The sequence below is a fragment of the Penicillium manginii genome (genome assembly GCF_028828005.1).
Source record: "Penicillium manginii strain IBT 31320 chromosome Unknown utg000011l:1.0-1395921.0:1.0-1396616.0, whole genome shotgun sequence".
Taxonomy (NCBI): domain Eukaryota; kingdom Fungi; phylum Ascomycota; class Eurotiomycetes; order Eurotiales; family Aspergillaceae; genus Penicillium; species Penicillium manginii.
The window spans coordinates 592,163-613,178 of NW_026643112.1; the positions used below are offsets into that span (position 1 = coordinate 592,163).

At 48.5% G+C, this 21,016-nt stretch overlaps 8 protein-coding genes across 8 annotated transcripts; 6 read left to right on the top strand and 2 right to left on the bottom strand.

Moving 5' to 3' along the window:
* Positions 1–36: 36 nt before the first annotated feature.
* On the top strand, positions 37–1,466 carry N7533_013494 (tRNA wybutosine-synthesizing 3 family protein; the record flags this gene model as incomplete). Its single annotated transcript, XM_057110144.1, has 3 exons — positions 37–53; positions 335–908; positions 960–1,466. The coding sequence occupies 3 exons, from the start codon at positions 37–39 to the stop codon at positions 1,464–1,466; spliced, it is 1,098 nt and encodes a 365-aa protein (XP_056952846.1).
* Positions 1,467–2,621: 1,155 nt separating this feature from the next.
* N7533_013495 (uncharacterized protein) lies at positions 2,622–3,411 on the top strand (the record flags this gene model as incomplete). Its single annotated transcript, XM_057110145.1, has 2 exons — positions 2,622–2,701; positions 3,018–3,411. 2 exons carry the CDS (start codon positions 2,622–2,624, stop codon positions 3,409–3,411), a joined length of 474 nt encoding a protein of 157 aa, XP_056952847.1.
* A 1,669-nt stretch (positions 3,412–5,080) lies between these two features.
* Positions 5,081–9,050, top strand: N7533_013496 (serine/threonine-protein kinase; the record flags this gene model as incomplete). Its single annotated transcript, XM_057110146.1, has 5 exons — positions 5,081–5,673; positions 5,728–6,456; positions 6,509–8,117; positions 8,180–8,762; positions 8,818–9,050. 5 exons carry the CDS (start codon positions 5,081–5,083, stop codon positions 9,048–9,050), a joined length of 3,747 nt encoding a protein of 1,248 aa, XP_056952848.1.
* A 1,310-nt stretch (positions 9,051–10,360) lies between these two features.
* On the top strand, positions 10,361–13,021 carry N7533_013497 (uncharacterized protein; the record flags this gene model as incomplete). The annotated part of the gene is made up of 8 exons (XM_057110147.1): positions 10,361–10,404; positions 10,482–10,604; positions 10,709–10,812; positions 10,860–11,018; positions 11,073–11,614; positions 11,685–11,958; positions 12,035–12,394; positions 12,495–13,021. 8 exons carry the CDS (start codon positions 10,361–10,363, stop codon positions 13,019–13,021), a joined length of 2,133 nt encoding a protein of 710 aa, XP_056952849.1.
* Positions 13,022–14,447: 1,426 nt separating this feature from the next.
* Positions 14,448–15,838, bottom strand: N7533_013498 (NAD(P)/FAD-dependent oxidoreductase; the record flags this gene model as incomplete). The annotated part of the gene is made up of 2 exons (XM_057110148.1): positions 14,448–15,551; positions 15,629–15,838. 2 exons carry the CDS (start codon positions 15,836–15,838, stop codon positions 14,448–14,450), a joined length of 1,314 nt encoding a protein of 437 aa, XP_056952850.1.
* Positions 15,839–16,273: 435 nt separating this feature from the next.
* On the top strand, positions 16,274–17,232 carry N7533_013499 (pyrroline-5-carboxylate reductase family protein; the record flags this gene model as incomplete). The annotated part of the gene is made up of 2 exons (XM_057110149.1): positions 16,274–16,316; positions 16,373–17,232. The coding sequence occupies 2 exons, from the start codon at positions 16,274–16,276 to the stop codon at positions 17,230–17,232; spliced, it is 903 nt and encodes a 300-aa protein (XP_056952851.1).
* Positions 17,233–17,364: 132 nt separating this feature from the next.
* On the bottom strand, positions 17,365–18,283 carry N7533_013500 (uncharacterized protein; the record flags this gene model as incomplete). Its single annotated transcript, XM_057110150.1, has 2 exons — positions 17,365–18,088; positions 18,156–18,283. The coding sequence occupies 2 exons, from the start codon at positions 18,281–18,283 to the stop codon at positions 17,365–17,367; spliced, it is 852 nt and encodes a 283-aa protein (XP_056952852.1).
* Positions 18,284–18,712: 429 nt separating this feature from the next.
* Positions 18,713–20,595, top strand: N7533_013501 (uncharacterized protein; the record flags this gene model as incomplete). The annotated part of the gene is made up of 3 exons (XM_057110151.1): positions 18,713–18,856; positions 18,927–19,399; positions 19,464–20,595. The coding sequence occupies 3 exons, from the start codon at positions 18,713–18,715 to the stop codon at positions 20,593–20,595; spliced, it is 1,749 nt and encodes a 582-aa protein (XP_056952853.1).
* Positions 20,596–21,016: the final 421 nt, after the last annotated feature.

The following is a 21,016-nucleotide window of genomic DNA, read 5'->3' on the forward strand; positions in this document are numbered from 1 at the left end:
GAGACCAATTTGTTGCGCTCGGAATCAATTCCTGCGATGGCTCTGAGAAATGGGTAAGGGTGAAAAGAAAAGAAAAAAAAGGCGACAAAAAAGGGCAGTAGACCCTTTTTAAACCGGCTTTTTAATATGGTATTTTGCCCATCTTTACCCTTACCTTTTATGTACTGCGTAATACGAGAGGGGACCACCTTCTCCGCCCGGGAATCTCTTTTTCTGCCCGATCGATCGATTTGGATATCAAATTCAAGGCAGATACCACCATCATACCCTGACGCAATATTCTATTTCCAATCAAACCCCATCATTTCCATTCTTACCCCTCAATTGAATTAAGAGAAACACAAGCATCCTGGGCCACAGCCACCACGGTCCACCAAAACGTGAAGCAATGGCTCAATCTCAACACTCAGAAAATATCCCCCCCACTCTTCACAACCCGCAAGAACAAAATCATAGAAGAGCTCGCCATCCCAGACGAAGACTACACGGATCTCTCACCAAAGGGCTCCGTCGACCTCGGCGTGCGCGACTTGATCCGCGATATTAATGCTTTGCCCGGTTTAGTCACGACGAGCAGTTGTGCGGGGCGTATTAGTGTTTTTCTCGAGGGTAGAAGAGACGTATCTTCGTCCGAGCAGGAGGTAAAACCTGAAGGCGCAGAGTCAGAACCAGAGGTCCAAGATGATCAGAGAGTCTTCGCGCCGTCCGGGGGCAAGGGTGCTGGGAGGTGGTTGTATGTTTCGCACGACCCATTTCCCGGCTTAAGGTCCAATCCATCGAATTCGAACGCGAGTTCGGCTCCAGCCTCGCTGCACGAGGCTTTCGGACTGGTTCCTGGCGATGGGAAACCGCCGATTGTCAGTGCTGGGAAGTCATTGAGGCTTGTTCGTTTCCATTATGATCCATTGGTATGTACGCGGGTATTTCTCTCTATTGTTTCCATTTTGTTAACAGTCCAGATCCTGCACGTAATGGCTGCAAGTCTGTCCCACGCAAGTCCCGTCTTAGCCGCAGCATCGGCCTCGGGCTTTCGGGAAAGCGGCCTGCAAAGTCTCCGCTGCCTTGAAGGAGAAGGTACGGGGCCTAGTCCCATCGTTGCTGTGCGCTCAGCTGGTCTTCAATTCGAGTCTGTGATTGGGTATTGCGATGACGAGGATGAATCATCTGTCGGTGAGCCTGTTATTCGCAGCCTCGTGACGGAGGAGTATCTGGCCATGTTGATTGCTATGTCGGATGAGCGGTTCAAGGTTAATTCTGAGCGGAGGGAGAGGTTTAGGGCTACTTTGCTTGAGGCTTGGAAGGGGAAGGGGAAGTCTAGGTCGGAGGATTGGGAGGATCCTGTTGCACGCAGGGAGAGGAAACGGGCTGAGGGGTTGGCCAGGAAGAAGTTGTTGGAAAGTCAGAGGATGCAGGATTCTGGGGCTGAGGGTGAGGTTGAGTCTGCTGGTCAGGGTCAGGATATTTGAAAAATAAGTGGAATGTTGCCAGTGGTTATACTACCCAGGTATGAGTTAGACACCAGGGCTATGTAGTATATCTTGAAATTCCCAGGCGCAAGGTTGTTTAAATCATATAATTTCAAAGTCAAAGATATCACCTCGCTCAATGATACTAGTAGTTCTTTAGCATTCAGGGAAGTGTGTTATAATACAGCCCGACTAGAATCCAACGTCTTCAATCTTGGGAAAGTAATCAACGGATCGCCGAATTAAAATTTGATGAGAAAGATGTGGAAGTTACCTACCCTAAGATCGGGCCCTGCGAAGGGGGTTGCTGACACGCCCACTCCATGTGGGGATTTGGAACACCCAGTGCCTATTTTTATTAGAAAAAAAAAAGAAAATAGACCAGCTATAATAGTCGATTACTAAAACTTGAAGGTCCCGCTGGCTATAAAACTGGCTTCCAGATGCAACATACAGTTGGCTCGCTAAACTCGCTTAGCTCGCGTAGATCAATACTATACGTACAATGGAATTGGACAGATGATGAGCCCCGCCCACCTGTCATAAATTTGTGCCTAGGTAGCGGCCGAAAGCGCTTTGATGAAAAGAAACTCGTCTTTCGAGGACAAATTGCATGGAAGTGTATTGATCATTAATTGCTTTCAACTTGAATCTGAAAGGTCTGCAATCAGGATAAAATGTGGGATGTACAGCACTAGTATACTAGGATACCTAGGTATACACCGTGACTTTGAAAGAGGGCGCCACTCCCTCTATCAGGAAAAAGGAATAGCCCCCACGACAAACTATTTCCTAGTGCCAATGAATGCCCCGATATGATCAAACCCCGAGATCCCGGTAGGGCAAGGATTCGGTAGACTGAAGGTACTGACTCACAATTGAAATTGACCAATGCCTTTTCTTATCATACCGAAGTATATGCTAGGTGATCTATTTCGGTATATAAATACCTACTCCCTAGGTACTACCAGAACTAGTAGGAGTAACTAGGCACTACTATATATATTTCATATCCCTCCATTGGAAGGTTCCGATCAACTCCAACAACTTGAACTTCCTCCGAGTCTTCCTCCGCGCGTTCCCGCTTCGACCTTCCCCTCCCCCGACCCAAACACACCTGGGCACCCAAACTAGAAAACAACTTGAACTTGAATCATGGCCGATATCAAACCCCCTTTCACCAAAGAATCCGCTCACCTGAAGGTCAAAGCAGCTCAGAACATGTGGAATACCCAGTGAGTTCCGATTACCCTTGCATCATGACTTCACCCGATGGACCACATGGACCAAGTAAGGGCAGTAGCCATCCATCCCTTGCATTCCTCACTCCCTTCAACTGTTTGTCCGTGCGAGGCCCTGAACTCAGATGGTCGCATACCCTTTCACGTTTCTATCGTGATTTCCAACTTTCCCCTTGGAGAGGGTGATCTTCTGATCTATTTTCTCTTTCTCGCTTTAGCGGCTTAACCCCAAGATGACGTAGTACATACATACATCCACGTACGATATGGTGCAAATAACTCAACACATCTAACAAATGACTCCAACTAGGGACCCGTCAAAAGTCGTCAATGCATACACGCCAACATGTATCTGGCGAAACCGCACATCATTTCTCTCCGGGTCAGAAGCGATCGTTGAATTTTTGACAGCAAAATGGAAGCGGGAGAAAAGTTATCGTCTGCGAAAGGAGCTCTTTGCCTTTGGCGAGGATCGTATCGCCGTGCAATTTTGGTATGAGTTTCAGGATGCGAATGATGGGATGAAGTGGAAACGTTGCTATGGGTTGGAAGATTGGACTTTTGATCGAGAGAGTGGGAAAATGCGTAAGCGCATGATGAGTGGTAATGATATGCTTCTTGGGCCTGGTGGGAATGGGGAGGGACGTTGGTTTGTGGATGGGGTTGATGTTGATGAGGTGGATATCAGTCAGGAGCACTGGTAGTAGTGCATCACTTTAAGTTTTGAATGTTTCAAGTCCTTTATTGGTCTCCATGTTGGCTCAAGATAGTTACTAGTGCTCAAATTATTGTTTTTGCGAATGGATCATCAACTTGGAGCTATCACTCCAGCCCTAGAGGGCTACCAGTATTTGAATACTACTCTGAGTCCAGGGTAAGCAATACTAGTAGTATTTATAATGCCGAATTGTAAGAAGGACGAGTATATCACTACTACTAGTAGTATATACTAGGTAGAATCACAGTACTAGTACTAGAAGTACCTAGCCCTGGAGATAGTATTACTATGCCTGATATATAAAAGCTTTGAAGCAACCTTTAAAATGAGCCCTCGGGGTTTAAACCACACGTTTCAATACTTTGCAAGTAGTATTTAAGATGCAAGGCAATACGCCTAACCGAAAATTCTAACTTGAAGAAGATTTGGGACTGAATTAGAGGCATGGTTAAACCTACCGGAGGCGACTTGAAGTTGAACTTCATAGTTGAAGGTTCAAAGCTCCCGAGGTCTCCATTGTAGCCGATTATAGCTTTAGTGGATTTTTAGGGAAAGGAGATAAAAGAAGAAGGAAGGAGTTGATCTATTTCTATTTCTCGTTCTACTGAAATTTAGACAATGCTGTTTGATCTATAGGAGCTCTACATGTGGATTATCATGATAGCGACAGGAGGACTAACTACAAGCACGGTCGATGTCAACGAGGCGATAGGAAAATAAACGCTCAATGGTTAACACTAGAAGGCAAAAATATTATCTCATTGGATTTGAGAAGGGGTCTAGGGAGTGGAATGTCGAGGATAATCCTCACCCCTTGAGCCCTTGATCGGGATGGAATGCGACGACGACCCTTCCCCCACCATAAACATATCTCAGTTTTCACCAAAGAGGCTTAAATTTACAGATTGACAAGGCTAAGCACTGTGGATGATTTGTTTGAAATAAATAGGGTTTCAGATTTTTGACAGTAGATGTTAATTTAGCAGGTATGGTTCATGGTGGGCAACTACTTAACCCAGGGACGGCGGTGGCAAGAGAGAAGTGAAGAGAAGGAAAGAAGAGATGTTCATGTTAGCAAGAAAATGAGAAAATTGTAAATAAAGGAAGAAACATCATACTAATCAAAAGTGTGTAGAAAAGTAGTGTAGAAGGAAATGGCGGGAACATTCCAACGTCGGCGTCGTCGGCGGCAGGAATCTTGTTTGCTCTTCCATTCCTCACCTCTTCACAACAAGTCATGTTGAGGCATTCCACGCCAGGGCCACCCCAATCTCCCAGGTCTCTGAAACCCAGTCGACCGCGCCGTTTTATCTCTCCAGTCTAGTTCTCTCAACATCGGGTCCTCGCCTCCCGTAGCTTTCGTTCGACTCCTTCGACCTCGCCATGCCGTGTTGACCAGGTCCTTGCCACTCTTTCAACCTTCCAGAATCTACTGGAGCCGATCTTTACAGTCTTTCATTTTTTTCAAGTCGCCTTTGTCAACACCATTGCCTGCTGAATCCCACTTCAATGTGAGCTCGAGACCAGGAAGTATGCCTTGGAACAAAGTGGCTAATACATAGGATGTGCAGCTTCTAACTAATCGCCCATCCCCCAAAACACAAAGTTTTATGTTTATTTGACCAGAAAGAACTCAGAATTCTGCGACCAGAGCTATGGACCACTCCATGCTAGATCTGGACGATCCTCATCGAAGACGTCAACCTTTGAAGGATGCATCGGGAAGAATCAACAATGCGAGGTCTCCCAAGCCCGAGACGCCACGACTGCACGTCGAGGATCTTGATCAGCTCAAAACTCCTGACCAGATGTCAATCATGACTAGCCCGACTCCTCGGGACAAAGAGAACCATAGGCTTTCAGTAGTCACCGATTTTCAATCCGACTCAGCCCGCAACTCCGTTCTATCGGCTGCATCTATTCTATCGAACAAAGGAAAACGCAAAACTCACGTCGGTCCATGGCAGCTTGGGAAGACCTTGGGTAAAGGAGCTACTGGTCGTGTGAGACTGGCTAAGCACGCCGTCACTGGACAGACCGCAGCTATCAAGATTGTTTCCAAGAAATCGGCCGCCATGGTTCAGAGCGAAAGTATCGCGGCGATGGATCGGAACGTCAGTAATTTTTCAGGTTTCAGCAATGCTCGCCAAATGCCCTGTGGAATTGAGCGCGAGGTGGTCATCATGAAACTCATTGAGCATCATAACGTGATTAGTCTATACGACGTGTGGGAGAATCGAGGCGAGCTGTGAGTTCTGAGAAGACAAGGAGTAGTATGGCATTGGACTGACAAATATTACAGATATCTAGTTCTTGAATACGTTGAAGGAGGGGAACTCTTTGACTACGTGTCCAAGAATGGTCCACTCCCAGAGGAAGAAGCGGTTCGTTTGTTCCGTCAAATCATTGCAGGACTTGGGTACTGCCATCGTTTCAACATTTGCCACCGTGACTTGAAGCCTGAGAACATTCTACTCGACTCTCATCATAATGTGAAACTCGCAGATTTTGGTATGGCAGCCCTGCAGCCCGCAGGCCATTGGCTGAACACCTCTTGCGGAAGCCCTCACTATGCTGCACCAGAAATTATTTACGGCCGCAAATACCGCGGCGATCGGGCTGATATGTGGAGTTGTGGAATCATATTATATGCTCTTTTGACGGGATACCTGCCTTTCGACGGAGGCGACCTGCCCAACACGTTGCGACTGGTAAAGAAAGGCGAATATATGATTCCCTCCGAGTTGAGCGATGAATCCGCCGACCTCATTCAACGCATTCTCCAGAAACGGCCCGAGGATCGAATCTCCATGGCCAACATCTGGCAACACCCTCTATTGACAAAATACGAAAAGTTGCATAACGCTATGACAGATCAATACATTGGTCCCCCACCCAAGCTTTCTGTCAAGGACTGCGGCAAGCCAATTTCTTGTCGTCAGGATATTGACATGGACATCTTGCGAAACCTGCAAACATTGTGGCACGATGTTAAGCCAGATGCCTTGATCGACAGAATCCTTTGCATAGAGTAAGTCGCATGTTCATCCCCGCGTGTCCTTGATGCTGACTAGAGTTCCCAGACCAACCCACGAGCGAATGTTTTACAACGCACTTGCCAAGTTTCGTGATGAACAGTTGGAGAATTATCAAGGGCAACCATTGGAGTATTCCGCGAGTGACTATCACCACATATCCCGCCCAGGAGGCAAGCCTCGTCGAGGTCGCAGCCAGAATGGTCGGAACAGCGCAAAACGTCGATCTCACGTTTCTGTCGTCAAAGACATCCGCCACAGGATAGCCTCGCCGCAGGAACCAAGATCATGTGCCAGTGTCGAGAGCTACGATCCATTCCGGTCTCCCAAGCACCATGCGACGTTAAGGGAGGCTAAGTATGCCCAGGTCACGATTCACAGGACGCTCGAAGAGCATGATGAGATGGTGGCATCGCCCGTTGTCAAGCCACCCCCATCAATCGTGGAGGAAGAAGAACCCGATGAGAATGGTGATGATGATGAAGGAATTGAGAACTCACCTTTCACAGTTCTCCAGAAGCGAAAGCACAAGCCCAGCTCGATGAAGTCCTTCCAATCTTCCAAAGTTCCTCACTCCAGTTCAAGGTGTCCGGGCCTATCCACCCATTCGACCAGCTACCGTCGCAATGTTTCTTTCCGTCACGCTCGCAACAAGTCACAGGGATCCACGAAGCCAAAGAGAAGAAAGACAGGCCAGAACCAATTACCGAATCCACAGACTGATCTCAAGAGGTCACCAAGCGCCGCAAGTCTCCAAATGATTGCTGATGGCCTCGATCTACCTCCGATCCCAAGCAGCCCACCTCTTCCAGCCCAGCCAACTGTTGTCCGAGCAAGTGGGGTTAAGGTCCGAAGCTTGGGTCAGGCCAGAAAGGTTAGGGAGTCAGATATCATCTGGAAGGAAGACACACGGAAGGTATCCCATGAACTTAGTCAGATTTGTGAAGAGGCCTTCAATGGAAGCTCTGTGACCACAATCCGCACCACCAGCACCGAAGCTGGATACGAGACACCAGCCACCCCAGGATCAATCGCCAGCCAGGAGCATTTCGTTAATGTTCCAATCAAAGCGTCCGCTGACATATTGAGGGCGACTCCGAAGGAGTGCGGGCGCTCTTACAGCATTCAAGAACTCACTGAAACTCGGCGCAAGTTTGTGGAGCATAGCAAGGGTCGAAACGACAATATTACAGGGTACCTTTCTGGTGTCATCGGCCATCTCGACCGCTTGATCGAAGAAGATCAAACACAGCACGGTAGTCATGTCAATAGGCAAGACAGTCATTCGTCAGAGGATCACTACCTTGCCGCGGAGGAAACCTCACTCCCTGTTATTACCGAAGAATTTGCGAGTCCCATTCGTGGCCCCGGTGAGAATACCCCAAAATTGAAGCACAAGCCTCGTTTGCCGCCACCTGGTCAGCGTGGAGGTGATTCCCGAACCACTATTCGGATGGTCCCTCACAGCTCTCTGCGGTCCATGGAAGAGGTGAAACCCTTGATGATTCGCAAGAAAACGCCAGGTATGGTATCCGATTTCACAGCGAAGGAAACCAATGATTCCGCTCGAAATTACTCCGCCAGCTCCCGTCAGACTCGCAGTGGCTCTGGCTTGGAGCGAATTGACGAGGGCCCTCCATCCCCGAACGCAATACAGGTTCTTACAGCAAGAAATGGTCGTGGTTCAAGACAACTCGTTCACATGTTCCTGACAGCCAGTCATCCCTTCCTACCAAAGAACGCCAGCAAATCCTTCCGAGCAATGGAACAATTGTTCACACTCCCGTCGATCTGATGGGACCACCTCCCAAGGCGGAGGAAGTGCAAGCTCCTACTCGAAAGACGTCCATGGAACGCTTCGGTGGTACTCTGCTAAAGAAGCTGATGCCTAAGAAGTCGAACAAGAACATGGCCCAGTCTGAAACGGGTAAGATATCCGTCCGCGACTTCCTCGAGCATACGCTAAGACATACCAAAGACAAGGACAGACCTTCTTCAAAGGATCAAAACCGCAACTCCTCCCTCATGTGCAAGGGATTTCCCGACCCCGAGAGCTCATTTGAGGCCGACGATCTCTCTAGCCCCCCTTCAATGAAGCGTCGTTCTATCGCTAATCACAATTGGTTCGCCCGGGTTTTCCAAATCAAGCCAGCGTCCCGAGTCATTGCTCTCAACACCTCCAAGGCTAAGAGTCGCAAGGAAGTTTATAAACTGCTCCGTGATTGGCGGGACTACGGAATGGAAGACGTGTACATGGACAAAAGCAACAGCACAGTTCACGGTCGAGTGAGCGAGGCTAACTGTAAGTTCCGAGCACCAGTTCTATCTATCATCGGTGAATACTGACCACCATTTAGTCCTTCGTCTCCGAGAGGTGGAATTTACTGCTGAGTTCTATACCGTCCTTGAACACGGTCGCCAAGCAAACCTCAGTCTGGTTCGTTTCAAGCAGGAACGTGGCGCTGCGTCTTCATTCAACAAAGTGGTCGAGACAGTCCAGTCTATGCTGAAATCCCGGGGCATGCTTGTGGAAGATCCTGCCCGGGCGAAGAAAATGTCCCGTGTGCTGGACACGGTTCCTAATGCTTAATCATTGCCATACGGATCTTTTCCTTCCCCTTGCCTCCTGTCTCCCTCCCCTTCGACTCTTATCCGACTCTTACGAAACATTATCCCCGACACTCGCTCAATACCCACTCTCACTCAACCTCTTGCGTTACAGCCAGCAAAAACACCAATTGCATTTCCTCCCCACCGTTTACACTCGCTTGCATTCAACTACTTACTAGGCTGTCCCATTGATAAGCCTCCTCACTCGTTCATTACTGCATTCCGATGCTTTTTTTCAACCAGCCAGACCTTCCTTTGTCTATCACTCTCCAACCTTTCTTTATCTTTATTCTTTTTTTCTCTTCAAAAACTATGAGATCAGCTCTGTCCGTCCACTGATCACTTTCTGCGTTGTCTTCTGCCATCGTGATTGAACTCTACCCTGACCAGGGCGTAATACATAATCCAAGCGTGTTGGCGTGTGTTTGTGTGTATGTTAATGGCAGCAATCCGAAGTCTAGCTAGTTGAATTCTGTTTAGTCAATTGTCCAATCCAGTTCAATCCAGTTCATTCTAATTCAGTCTATGCATCTCAACCATCGGCTGCTCTTCCGGTGGTTTTTCTTATCGGCGGGTTGACTGCTCCAAAAGGGTTTAGTGACCCCCCATATGATCGGGAAGCCTCCCGACGACCAACATCCACCACCACCTTGAATTAGCATTGACATGCAACCCACCTGTTTTATCTGAGGGGCCTGGATCTAAAAAAGTGGACTCGGTTTATCTCCGGGATAGAAATGACGGAGGAGAGTGGCTGCTAGCCCTGCTTTCCCCGCTAAGTTAAGATGTGCATCTTTGGCGGCGAGTTGGGGTCACGCGCACGTCGCTTAGACCTCGACGTCAAGCACCTTCGAAAAAAGCACTAGAATTTGCGGCATGGTCGACAAATTAGTTGATTAACAAGGTTCAACTTTGGGGAGAATCAATTAGTCTCCCATCACTTTCCCAACCCTTTGTGTACAAGACAAAGAGAGATGGAAAGACTTAAAGAGGGAAATTCGGGCATCACCATGCTTCTATAGCCTGAATTATAACAATGATAACCACTCCACGCGTAGATGATGATGAAACTCCTAGTTTGTAATGCTCCAGTGGCGATGTTTCCCTATCAACCAGGCTTATCTGGCCCAACCAAGGCTGGCCAAAGCAAAAGCAAAGGTTGGCGGCTCCGGCTCCACCGGGCGAGATTCCCCCGCATTTCTGCCAATTCGATATTTCGCTTCATTCTGAATGCAAATGCCCCTCCTAACCTCCTCGATTTCGTTCCATTTACACACATAATCTATCCTCATGGCAGGTAATGGGTCGCGAGTCACAAAACGTTCCTTGAATGCGTAGGTTTTTCCCCCCTATCATCCGATTCTCTGGTTCCTGATCCTGATCCTGATCCTGACCCTGACCCTATCTCTAGCTGCACCCGATGTCGCAGACAGAAAATCAAGTGTTCGGGAACACAGCCGTGTGATGGTTGCAATAAGCGCAAACTGACTTGTATCTTTGATGATCGCGATCAAAAGATCCTGGTCACTCGAGGGTAAATCATTCCTGCAACCCTACCCGACTCGCGTCTCCGCCACCAACCTTCCTACCCCCCCAGGAGGCGTGATAAGAAGACACCTGGCTGAAACAAAGATCTAGCTACATAGACGAATTGCATCAGAAGATTGCCAGTCTGCAACAGAACGTCGAACACATTGATCCCAGTCCACTCAGCCCAGATTATGCAGAGGATAGGTCTCCCGGTTCGTACTTCCGTTTCGCTCGTGCGTTCAATGCTCATGCATCGCAGATCTCAAACATGACTCGCCACAATTATCACGCTCATCAGCTCACGACCATGAGGAATCTCAACAGTTACATCAAGAGCTTGAAGATCCGGCCTCCGGTCTCACTAACCCGCTTTCCACTGGTCCTCCGGCCTTTATGTCCGCGGACAATGGGAGGACATGTACGTCGGCAAGCCACCCGCCAACAGCTGTAATGGTTCTAACCCCTTTATAAGTCTATCTAGGAACGTCCTCAAACTGGTCATTTGCTCGTCGAGTACTGAGCCTCACTCACGAACACATTTATCAAGAGGCGCTGCCGACAGGGGCTTTGACATTTGATGGCGCAACTTACGATCTCGGATGGGATGGCCTTCGAAGGAGTCACAGCATGGCTGAAACCCCATCGGTTCCCACATTTGACCATGCTATGTACCTGATCAATGTCGTCAAATTCCGCTGCGGGCAGCTGTATCATCTATTTGACGAGAACGAGTTCATGGCTAATCTGCATGATTTCTACTCCGAACCTAAGCCCAATGCAGCCACTGGGCTATGGTATGTTCATTTCCTTCTCATCCTTGCTTTCGGAAAGGGGTTTGTGAAGCACAAGGTCCAAGGGAACAGACCCCCTGGAGCGGACTACTTCGTTAAGGCCTTGGAAATGCTGCCGGACGTGATCGTGCTTCATGAGGCACCGATCGAATCTACGGAAGTCATGTGCTGCATCGCGCTTTATCTACAAGCATTGGATTGCAGGTCATCAGCACACAATTATGTACGTCAACTACCCAACACAGACTTACGGATTGAAATCCCGAATGCACCGTCTAACCAGTCTTCTGCAGATCGGGCAAGCCATGCGAATGGCTATGGCAGAAGGAATGCATACGCAAATGCCAATAGAGTATCTTGGAGAGAACATGGTTCAACGGTGTCGCAAGATCTGGTGGACAGTTTACATACTGGATCGCGAGATGACCTCGTTGATGGGACTCCCCCAGACCCTGAACGACGACCAAATCAACACTCTCCTACCATCTTTCCCAGGCTCACCGCAGCGTACAGCTGCCATCGGAATGCACATTCGGCTTTCTCGAATAATCGCCGAAATCAACGGCTGTAAGTGATCTAATACACGAATGGAATTTGCCAACTGGGAAATCCCGTTCTAACAAGCACTCTTATTCTTTCACAGCTGTATATGCCATCGACGGCCGAATTAATCGAAACTTCCTCGTCCGCACAAAATCTGCCCTCGCAAATATAGCCAGTCTGGCCGATGAACTCCGACGAGCATTTCCACTGCAAATGGATCGCGATATTAGCGGTGTTTCTAGAATCTCTGCATACCTCCACCTCCTCTACCACCAATGTATCGTCCTTGCAACCCGACCGCTCCTATTCTGCTTCCTGAAAATCCGCTTCGAGTCGCCGGCAAATTGCATCGAGGTGCTCAATACTTCCAGGACTGTTCGCAACTTGATCCAAATGAGCATGGACTCCGCTCAGCAGATAATCTGCATCCTTCATAGTCTCCAGAACGAAGGTCTTCTTGGTAAGTCGAAAGGAGAAAGAGGCAGAACAATATCCACGCCCTACATTACCCCCCTCCCTTTTCCGCATTACCAACCCATCTAACAATATTCTCTCTTCAGAAACATTCCTCTCCTTCGACCTCGAATCAATATTCGTCTCAACAGTCGTTCTCCTAATGGGCCCAGCAATCGACATCCGCTGGACATACCCCATCTGGCTCGAAAAAGCCTACGCAATCTTCGAAGAAATAATCGAAAGCGGAAACCTGCTCGCGAAATTCCGCCGCTCAGAACTCCACCTACTGGACGAATTACTGAGCTGCTTCCCACAAGAACATCCGCGATGTCTATCAGCGCCGGTCTCATTTCCGAACAATGTTCTCAATAGCAGTTCGCAGGTTTCCCTCGCTAATTCATTCCCGCCGTCCGGACAGGCAAATTCTGCCGATGCTGCTGTGCAGACTCAGCTTGAGCACGACATACTGTCTGACCGTGGCTCTGGTGTGGGCGTTCCTGCTTTGGATGATCAAGAACTTGGGTTTACGAATCGGTTGACTGCGGAGCAGATTATGGCTGTTGCGGATTCAATTGAGAGTATTGATACGGAGTGGATGTCTAATGCGATGATTGAGCATAGTATATGGTGAAGGTCGGGACTTTTGCGATTAGCGAGGTTTCTCTTTCTTATTTTCTATTATGTGGGCTTGGTGCATCGCTTGTCTTTGGTGGGTGATGGTTGGATCGGGCTACTCACTAGCTGGTTTTCATGATGGATGATATTGATGATGTACGAACATTTGGAATGAAATGACTAGAACTATAGAGAGATTCCTCAGACGAATTGAATTATTTTTTAGCAGTGACAGCAGGTTAGCTACATGAACAGGATTTAGGAATGACTAAGTCGAGAGTAAATAGTAGTTGTGGCTAATAGAGTATTTTGCAAAAGGGGAAATTTCAAAATTCAGCATTCTCACTCATCCCTCCATAACAAACAGGGCATTTCCCTGCAACCTTATTATGCCCCGCCTCAAACCACCGCATGAGATCACGAAATAACTTGGAACTAGGTACAAGAATCCTCGTAGTGGGATTTATGCAATACTCTTGGCTTTGGCGGAAGCGAGACTGGGTGCACTGCAAAATCTCAATGATGAAGAAATGGCCACAACCCCCTCTTCCAGTATGATCAAGCACTTTCAAGAGACACATAGATAGAATAGTTGATAACAGGGAACTGAGAACCAATTTCTGGCCTGACTGTTTGGTTTTGGTATTATTAGTCTTGCTTTGCTAATCTTGTTTCTAGCAAATTTCTAACATTTGTGGCCGTCCTGCAGAATGATACGAATATTTTGCGAAAGTGGTAAGATGGGTATTTGCTCCGTAGAGGGGTTTTTCGGGACTGATATAGATAACTTCCTTATCTGCAAGACTTTGAAATTCAGGATGAAGCGAATGAATGTTTATAGTGAAGCTGGTTCTGCAATGACAGTGCAGATGCGGGCCGATGCATGTTTAATAGAGGCTGCTGATTCAAGCTCCTCTGTACCGAGAAAATTATGTAAGTCAGATATTCATAGATGAAAATGTGGATGATATGAATTGGAAGAAAGGATCCTTTTTTCTAATTCATTGAATAGATGAAACTTCCGTAGCTGATCAAAACCGATACCATTCAGGTTCAATGGTGTCTTGGCTTGATTTGAAAACGCCATGTTAATGTTTCATTTGGAATGAGACAATGCAAACGCAGTATAAGAAGTAACAAACGAACAATTCAACTAAACCAAATATAGACTAAAACCTCTTAGTCGCTCGAAGATATTCGAGTTCTTTGCTAGATCGTTGAAATTTTCAAGTTATCGAGTTTAAACAAAGAAATCATCTCATACATCGTTTTATCTACAATTGGTTTACCTTGGGCCGGTTAGCTGAGGACTTTGAGCCGTCAACAAAGAGAACAATACGACTCAAAATGACTGGAATTTATCTAGTTCAGATGTTTGGGAGCAAAAGGATTCTGAAACAAATTAATAATCATTGAATATTCTAAAATTGATATGCAAAGATCTATAGCTTTGCCTTTGTTGGCGAAATACTCGACAGCTCCTTCGATGATCCAAGACGCCAGCTCACATCGCCACCCCAGTCACCCTTACCATCATTGGAGGGGCACTGCTTCCAGCGCCACCTGGCGATAGGTTGTTGACTGCCAGGTGCCTCGAGCATATCCGTGAGGAACGTTCCGGCAATAGGGAACATTTTGAAAGCATGACCCGAGTCACCGGACATGACGATGACAGAGTCAGACATATTGGGAATATAATCGACAATGAAATCCGAATCGTTGGTATCAGCGAACCAGCAAAGAGACTTCTCAACGAAAGGTCTATCCGCAAGGGACGGCAGAGTCTGCCTCAACAACTGTCTCAATTGCTTCTCATCCTCCTCGGGCAAGAAAGCACTCTCCTTCAGGGTACTAGGAGAATGCGAAACACCCGTCTTAGGATCCGTGTTGATATAACCGCCGCCCATGGGACACATCTTCAGCAGGTTGGTCTTTGGGTCCGGTTCGAAAAAGAATCCCAAATCACGCGCGTAGGTAACGGGAATTCCACGAAGAGCAGAGGTCTCTTCATCGGTGAGACGCACATGCGCAACAGACCACGATTTTGCAACGACCGTTTGTCCAAGCTGAGGCACCAAGCGACCAACAGCAGCGCCAGCAGCAACAATCACCAGCGAGGCGGGGTGGAAACGACCATTCTTTGTGCGGATACCGGCGCATTTCTTGCCCGTCGCGGTGGAAACGTAGACAAGCTCATCCACTGCGCCATTTTTCTCTCCCAAAAAGAATCGCACACCGGCTGCCTGGGCGGCGCGGTATACTCCAGCGAGAGCGGCACCCGAATGCGCGTAGCCGTCGAAGCGATTGAAGTATCCGTTCCAGCCGGACAGGGGGCCATCGAGCTGCCAGCAAGCTTGTCGGACATCCTCAATGTTATCTAAGGGAACGACGTGAGGCTTGATTTGCGCATCTCGTTCGGCAGAAGCGCGGAATCTGTTAAGAGTGTCGGTGGCTTGTTGCGGAGCTGCGCCTGATACGCAGTGTAGAAACCCGACTTGGTGAAAGTAAGGCGCGAAGAGGGGAGTTTTCCAAGCTTGGATGGCTCTCTAAAGAAATTCATCTAGTTAGTATCTTCAAAGCTTCTTAATTCCGTTGAAACAGTCATTGGGGGTCATAATCATACAATTGTCAGGTCTGTGTAGAATTGATCCTCGTACTCTGCCCGGACGATCTTGTTCAGATCATTGGCAGCCGAGAAGCGCGGTGGAATATGATCATCTTTCTCATAAACAGCGACATTGGAATATCCCTTCTGAACAAGTTGCAGTGCAGTCGAAAGACCAAAAGCACCTCCACCAACGATGATGATTTGGTCTGTCTTGGAAACGCCCATGATGGAGACGATGCAAAAATGATTGATTCGCTATTATTCCAACTTGAAGAGCTCAGGTTATCCTTGCCTATCATATATACCCCGCAACCCATCGTTTTCATAGTCCAGAAACCGGCCTGTCATGCGACACCCGCGAGTTCGCTGTTGAGCGCGTTATCGGGCATCGGGAGGCCTACCGAGTGGAGTTGACGAGGCGGAGAATTAACATATGCAACCAATAATCGCCACATCTCCACAGGGCGTCGGGGGGTCTTCCGAGGTCAAGCTGTCCTGGTGGACAGAGCTTATCTGCATCAAAGCGGGGAAATTTGGGGGAGGGGCATCTTTGCGCTCGGCTGAGTTGGTGATCTTTTTTTCTCTCTTGAGATTGGATCTTGCTCAATCACAGTATTCTCAACAATTCACAAACAACAAAAGAATAAGAATCTTCCGACCATGACCGAAGTCAAATTCACAACGCTCTGTCTCCTGGGATGTGGTGAGTACAATTCCATCTTCAATTGAAGTTCGACAGCGGGGCTAACGAGCTTGCAGGAAATCTCGGAGGCGCAATCCTCGACAGTCTGCTCAATGGCGCTGAAAAAGAGTCCCTCTTCTCTAAATTCGTCGCCTGCGTGCGCAGTCAGAGCTCAGAGGAAAAGCTAGCAGCGCGATTCTCCCAGCATCACGATAAACTGATCATCAAGCGGGGAGACAACACCCAAGCTGTCCGCGAAGCCGATGTGATCATTCTAGGAGTCGACCCAGCCGACATCGAGTCGGTCTTGTCCCAACAATCCCTCCGCGAAGCATTGGGGAAGAAACTTCTCATCAGTATTGCAGCTGGTTGGACCAGACAAAAGCTCGAGCAAACCATCTACGGCAGCGAGACGACTAACGCCAATAAATCCGATCGTGCATGGGTGGTGCGAACTTTGCCAAATATCGCCGCGCAGGTGTCTCAGTCTCTCACAGCCATTGAGGTCTCAGAGCCTGCTCCACCGGCACACTACCTGTCTATCACGAATGCGATTTTTGAGCGGATCGGAAAGGCTGTTCAGATTGATCCGAGGTTGATGAATGCGACCACGGCTGTTGGAGGGTCAACACCGGCTATGTTCGCGGTTATTTGCGATGCAATGATCGATGCTGCTGTGGCTGTTGGTGTTCCTCGAGATCTGGCACATACAATGATCTTCCAGTCGATGCAAGGCACTGCGGCAATGCTTCAAAGTGGCATCCACCCGGCCTTGTTGAAGGACCAAGGCACATCTCCTGAGGGATGCACGATTGGAGGTTTAATGGTGATGGAAGAGGCAGGTGTGCGAGGCTCAGTGGGACGGGCACTACGAGAGGCCGTTACTTTGGCTCGTCTGATGGAGACGCAGGAGCATGTGAATGATACTCGCCGGTAGGTTTAGAAGTAGAATGGTGTGGTTCATGATGTACGAAATTTCCAGTATCTATGCTGAGAAAAAAAAAAGAAAGAACACAATAAAAACCATTGACATGTCACATATTCTCTACTATTCTATTCATCTCTTTCATTATGATTTCAACTTCTCGTGAAACATTGATCGTAGCTCCATGTTCGCAAGACAACCAAATCCAAATGCGGGTATAATTCGAATACAACGGATAACAGTCGTCGAAGCCAAATATTGCTGTGAGCGCTTCACCCGATCAACCAAAGGCACTGTATGCTGTCGCACATATAGATCCAATCCTAATAAATGCAATGGGGTGGCCACTAACTGCGTCAAAACCGGAACAGTCAACTGTGTAATGACAGGCTTTGCATGAGGATGCGTCGTTAGAGAATCAGGAATGACCTCAGACAATTTGGGCGCAAGTGTAAAAGAACCGAAGATCGTAACACTATCACGCAGCAGAAAAATAGCCGTCGCAGCTCGAGCCATGGCGCGGTTTTGCACGATGGCTGGTCGTGCGACGTCGACGGCTCCAGCTGCTGCCACAGGGGCGGCTCGAGTACCGAAGATTTTCGCAAATCGCATATCTTTCCATACACCCATGGGGACATTTACCGCTGTCGTGGAAAGAAATGTAATCATGCCTGTGGAGGAAGCGTTCATTGCATTACCGATGGTGTCTGTGCCGTTGGCGACGGTGAAGGTAACTGCATAAAGCGCCCAGATGATACCAAAAGGTAACTGGAAGACGAATCGGGCGGGTTGCTTGAGTGCTGCTGTTGCATGATTGCGAAGACCGCGAAGGAGAGACTGGTTCAACAGGGATTTCTCGACCAGGGCTCTATATACAATAGTTAGAATCAACTTGAATCGTATACGTCTTGGGCGAGCTTTGAAGTGCTACTCACCGATCGATAATTGTCACTGCAGGTGCTACTAATGTCGCAGAAACAGTTGCAGCGCCGATATCAGCAGTGAGTCGACCTAATAATGACCTTTCCCATTTACTTTGGTGATTGTTCGACCTCTGTTCCATAGCGAGGTCACCCATCTTCCCATCATGAATCGATCAACCTACTAGAATGAAATGGCGGGGGAGCAAACCCTCCCTTCTATCACATCCAAAAAAAAGTCGGAGCGCCTGACCGGTTTCTTTGACTCGATCCGATTCTACCTTTTGCTTATCGCATTAATGTGGGGAAACCAGGTCCAAATGGCCATCGGGTTCTCGTCCCGATGCTGCACGCCGCATCGCATCAACGCCGGACTCCACTTCGTCATAGCTCCAGTCTATTACTATCTACTCCAATCCCGTTTATCGCGGGGTAGCTTGCTGTTTGCCATCGGCCATGCTCCCGATGAGAAAAAAAAAAGATTGCTGGAAATTCTGTGAATGCGTCTGCCATAAAGATCGCCTCATCGCCAATATGTTGTCTCTTGTTCAGTTCTCCTTCACTCATCCGTCATGTCCTCCTCTACTCTCATGAACATGCGCACTGCGCGATCCTTCACTCCTCGTCTTCGTCTAAACCCTGCTCGTCCTTTGGTTCAGCTTCGAGGAAAGGCCACTACTCCCTTCCGTCTTCCTGACCCTCGCAATGAGCCTAACGTGAGCCTTATCATTCTCAAACTTCGATTGAACACCTATAAGTGTCTTCAACTAACATATTCATTGCTAGCCACTTTACAAGCGAGGCTCCGAAGAGCGCACCAAGCTAGAGGAAGCTTTGGTCAAGCTCCGATCTCAACTCCCCGTTCAGAGCAGTGTTTTCTACAACGGCCAGGCTCAAAAGTCCGCACAATCGTGGGATCAACCTCTCCCCGCCGAACATCAAACTACTTTTACCAACTACCCTCTGGCCACTAAGGAGCAGACCAAGGCTGCTATTGATGCTGCTCTGGGAGCAAAGCAGTCATGGCAGGATACTCCCTTCGTGGACCGTGCTGCCATCTTCCTAAAGGCGGCTGAGTTGGTGACTGGAAAGTACCGTTATGACCTGATTGCTGCCACTATGTTGGGCCAGGGTAAGAATATCTGGCAGGGTGAGATTGATGCCGCTGCTGAGCTGGCGGACTTCTTCCGTCTGAACTGCAACTACGCTGCGGAGATTCTCGAGAGACAGCCTACTCGCGGCAGCGATGGCATGTGGAGGTGAGATTCAACTACTCCATTATCTTGATTTAATATGATATTGAGCTAACTTCTGAAACTATAGCCGCCTCGACTACCGTCCGCTTGAGGGCTTCGTCTACTCCATCTCCCCCTTCAACTTCACCGCACTGGGTGGTAACCTGATCTCAGCCCCTGCTCTCATGGGTAACGTCGTTATCTGGAAGCCCTCTCCCTCCAACGTCTACGCTAGTCAGCTCGTCTATAACATTCTTCTGGAAGCCGGTCTCCCAAAGAACGTCATTCAATTCGTGACCGGTGACCCCGAGACCATCACCGACGTCGCTCTCTCCCACCGCGACTTCGCCGGCCTGAACTTCATCGGATCATCCGACGTCTTTCGCTCTCTGTACGGCCGTATCGGCGAGGGTATCGCCAACAAGACCTACCGCGAGTTCCCCCGTGTCGTGGCCGAGACTAGCGGCAAGAACTTCCACCTCATCCACCCAACCGCCGACATCCCCAGCGCCGTGAACCACACCATCCGCGGCTCCTTCGAGTACCAGGGCCAGAAGTGCTCCGCCACCTCGCGCGTGTATCTACCCGAGTCCCGCGCCGAGGAATTCCTCACCGGTCTCAAGGCCGGCGTCAAGGAAATCACCATGGGTAGCCCAGACAAGGACCTCGAGGCCTTCATGGGACCCGTCATCCACGGCCGCTCCTTCGAGAAGATCAAGTCTATCATCGACCGCAGCAACAAGGATCCCTCCGTCAAGCTCATTGCCGGTGGTGACTACGACGGCTCTGTCGGATACTACATCAACCCAACTGTCTACCAGGTCGACACACCAGACCACCAGCTCTTCAACGAGGAAATCTTCGGACCCGTTCTGGCTGTCTACATCTACCCCGATGCTGAGTGGTCCTCCACCCTGAAGAAGGTCGACGAGGCTGGTGGCGGTCTCGCCCTGACCGGCGCTGTCTTCGCTCAGGACCGCACTGCAATCCGTGAGGCTGAGGATGCTCTCCGCTACTCCGCTGGAAACTTCTACATCAACTGCAAGACCACTGCTGCTCTCATTGGACAGCAGTCCTTCGGTGGTGCCCGTGCCAGTGGTACCAACGACAAGGCTGGTAGCTCGGATGTGCTGCGCCGCTTCACCAGCCCCCGCCTGATTAAGGAGGAATTCTTCCCCCAGAGTGGATTCACTTACCCCAGCAACCACAGTGCCCACTAGATTATGATGAGTTATGATGTTGAAGTTGAAGCGTGTGCATGTTCGAATGTATAGTTTGAAGCCCATACTAGATTTGCTTTGGAGTTAGTTCAAAACTGCAATTTATTATTATGATTATTATTATTATTACGTTTGGATTTGGACGAAATAGACAGTAGCATGTAAGAAATAAATCAATTTGAATAGATATAGTAAAAGAAATTCAATTCTGAATAGATTGAATCAATCAATTCCATAATTAGAGGCAAATTCATCTACTTCAATTCTGACATTGAACAATCACCTCCTGCTAGTTAGTTACTACAAGTAAGTAATTAGTAACTGCTTACAACTATGTCCTAACCCACTATCACAGACCCCAAAACAATCCCATTAACAATAAAATTCCAATCAATTACTTCACCATCAATCTTCAAGCAAT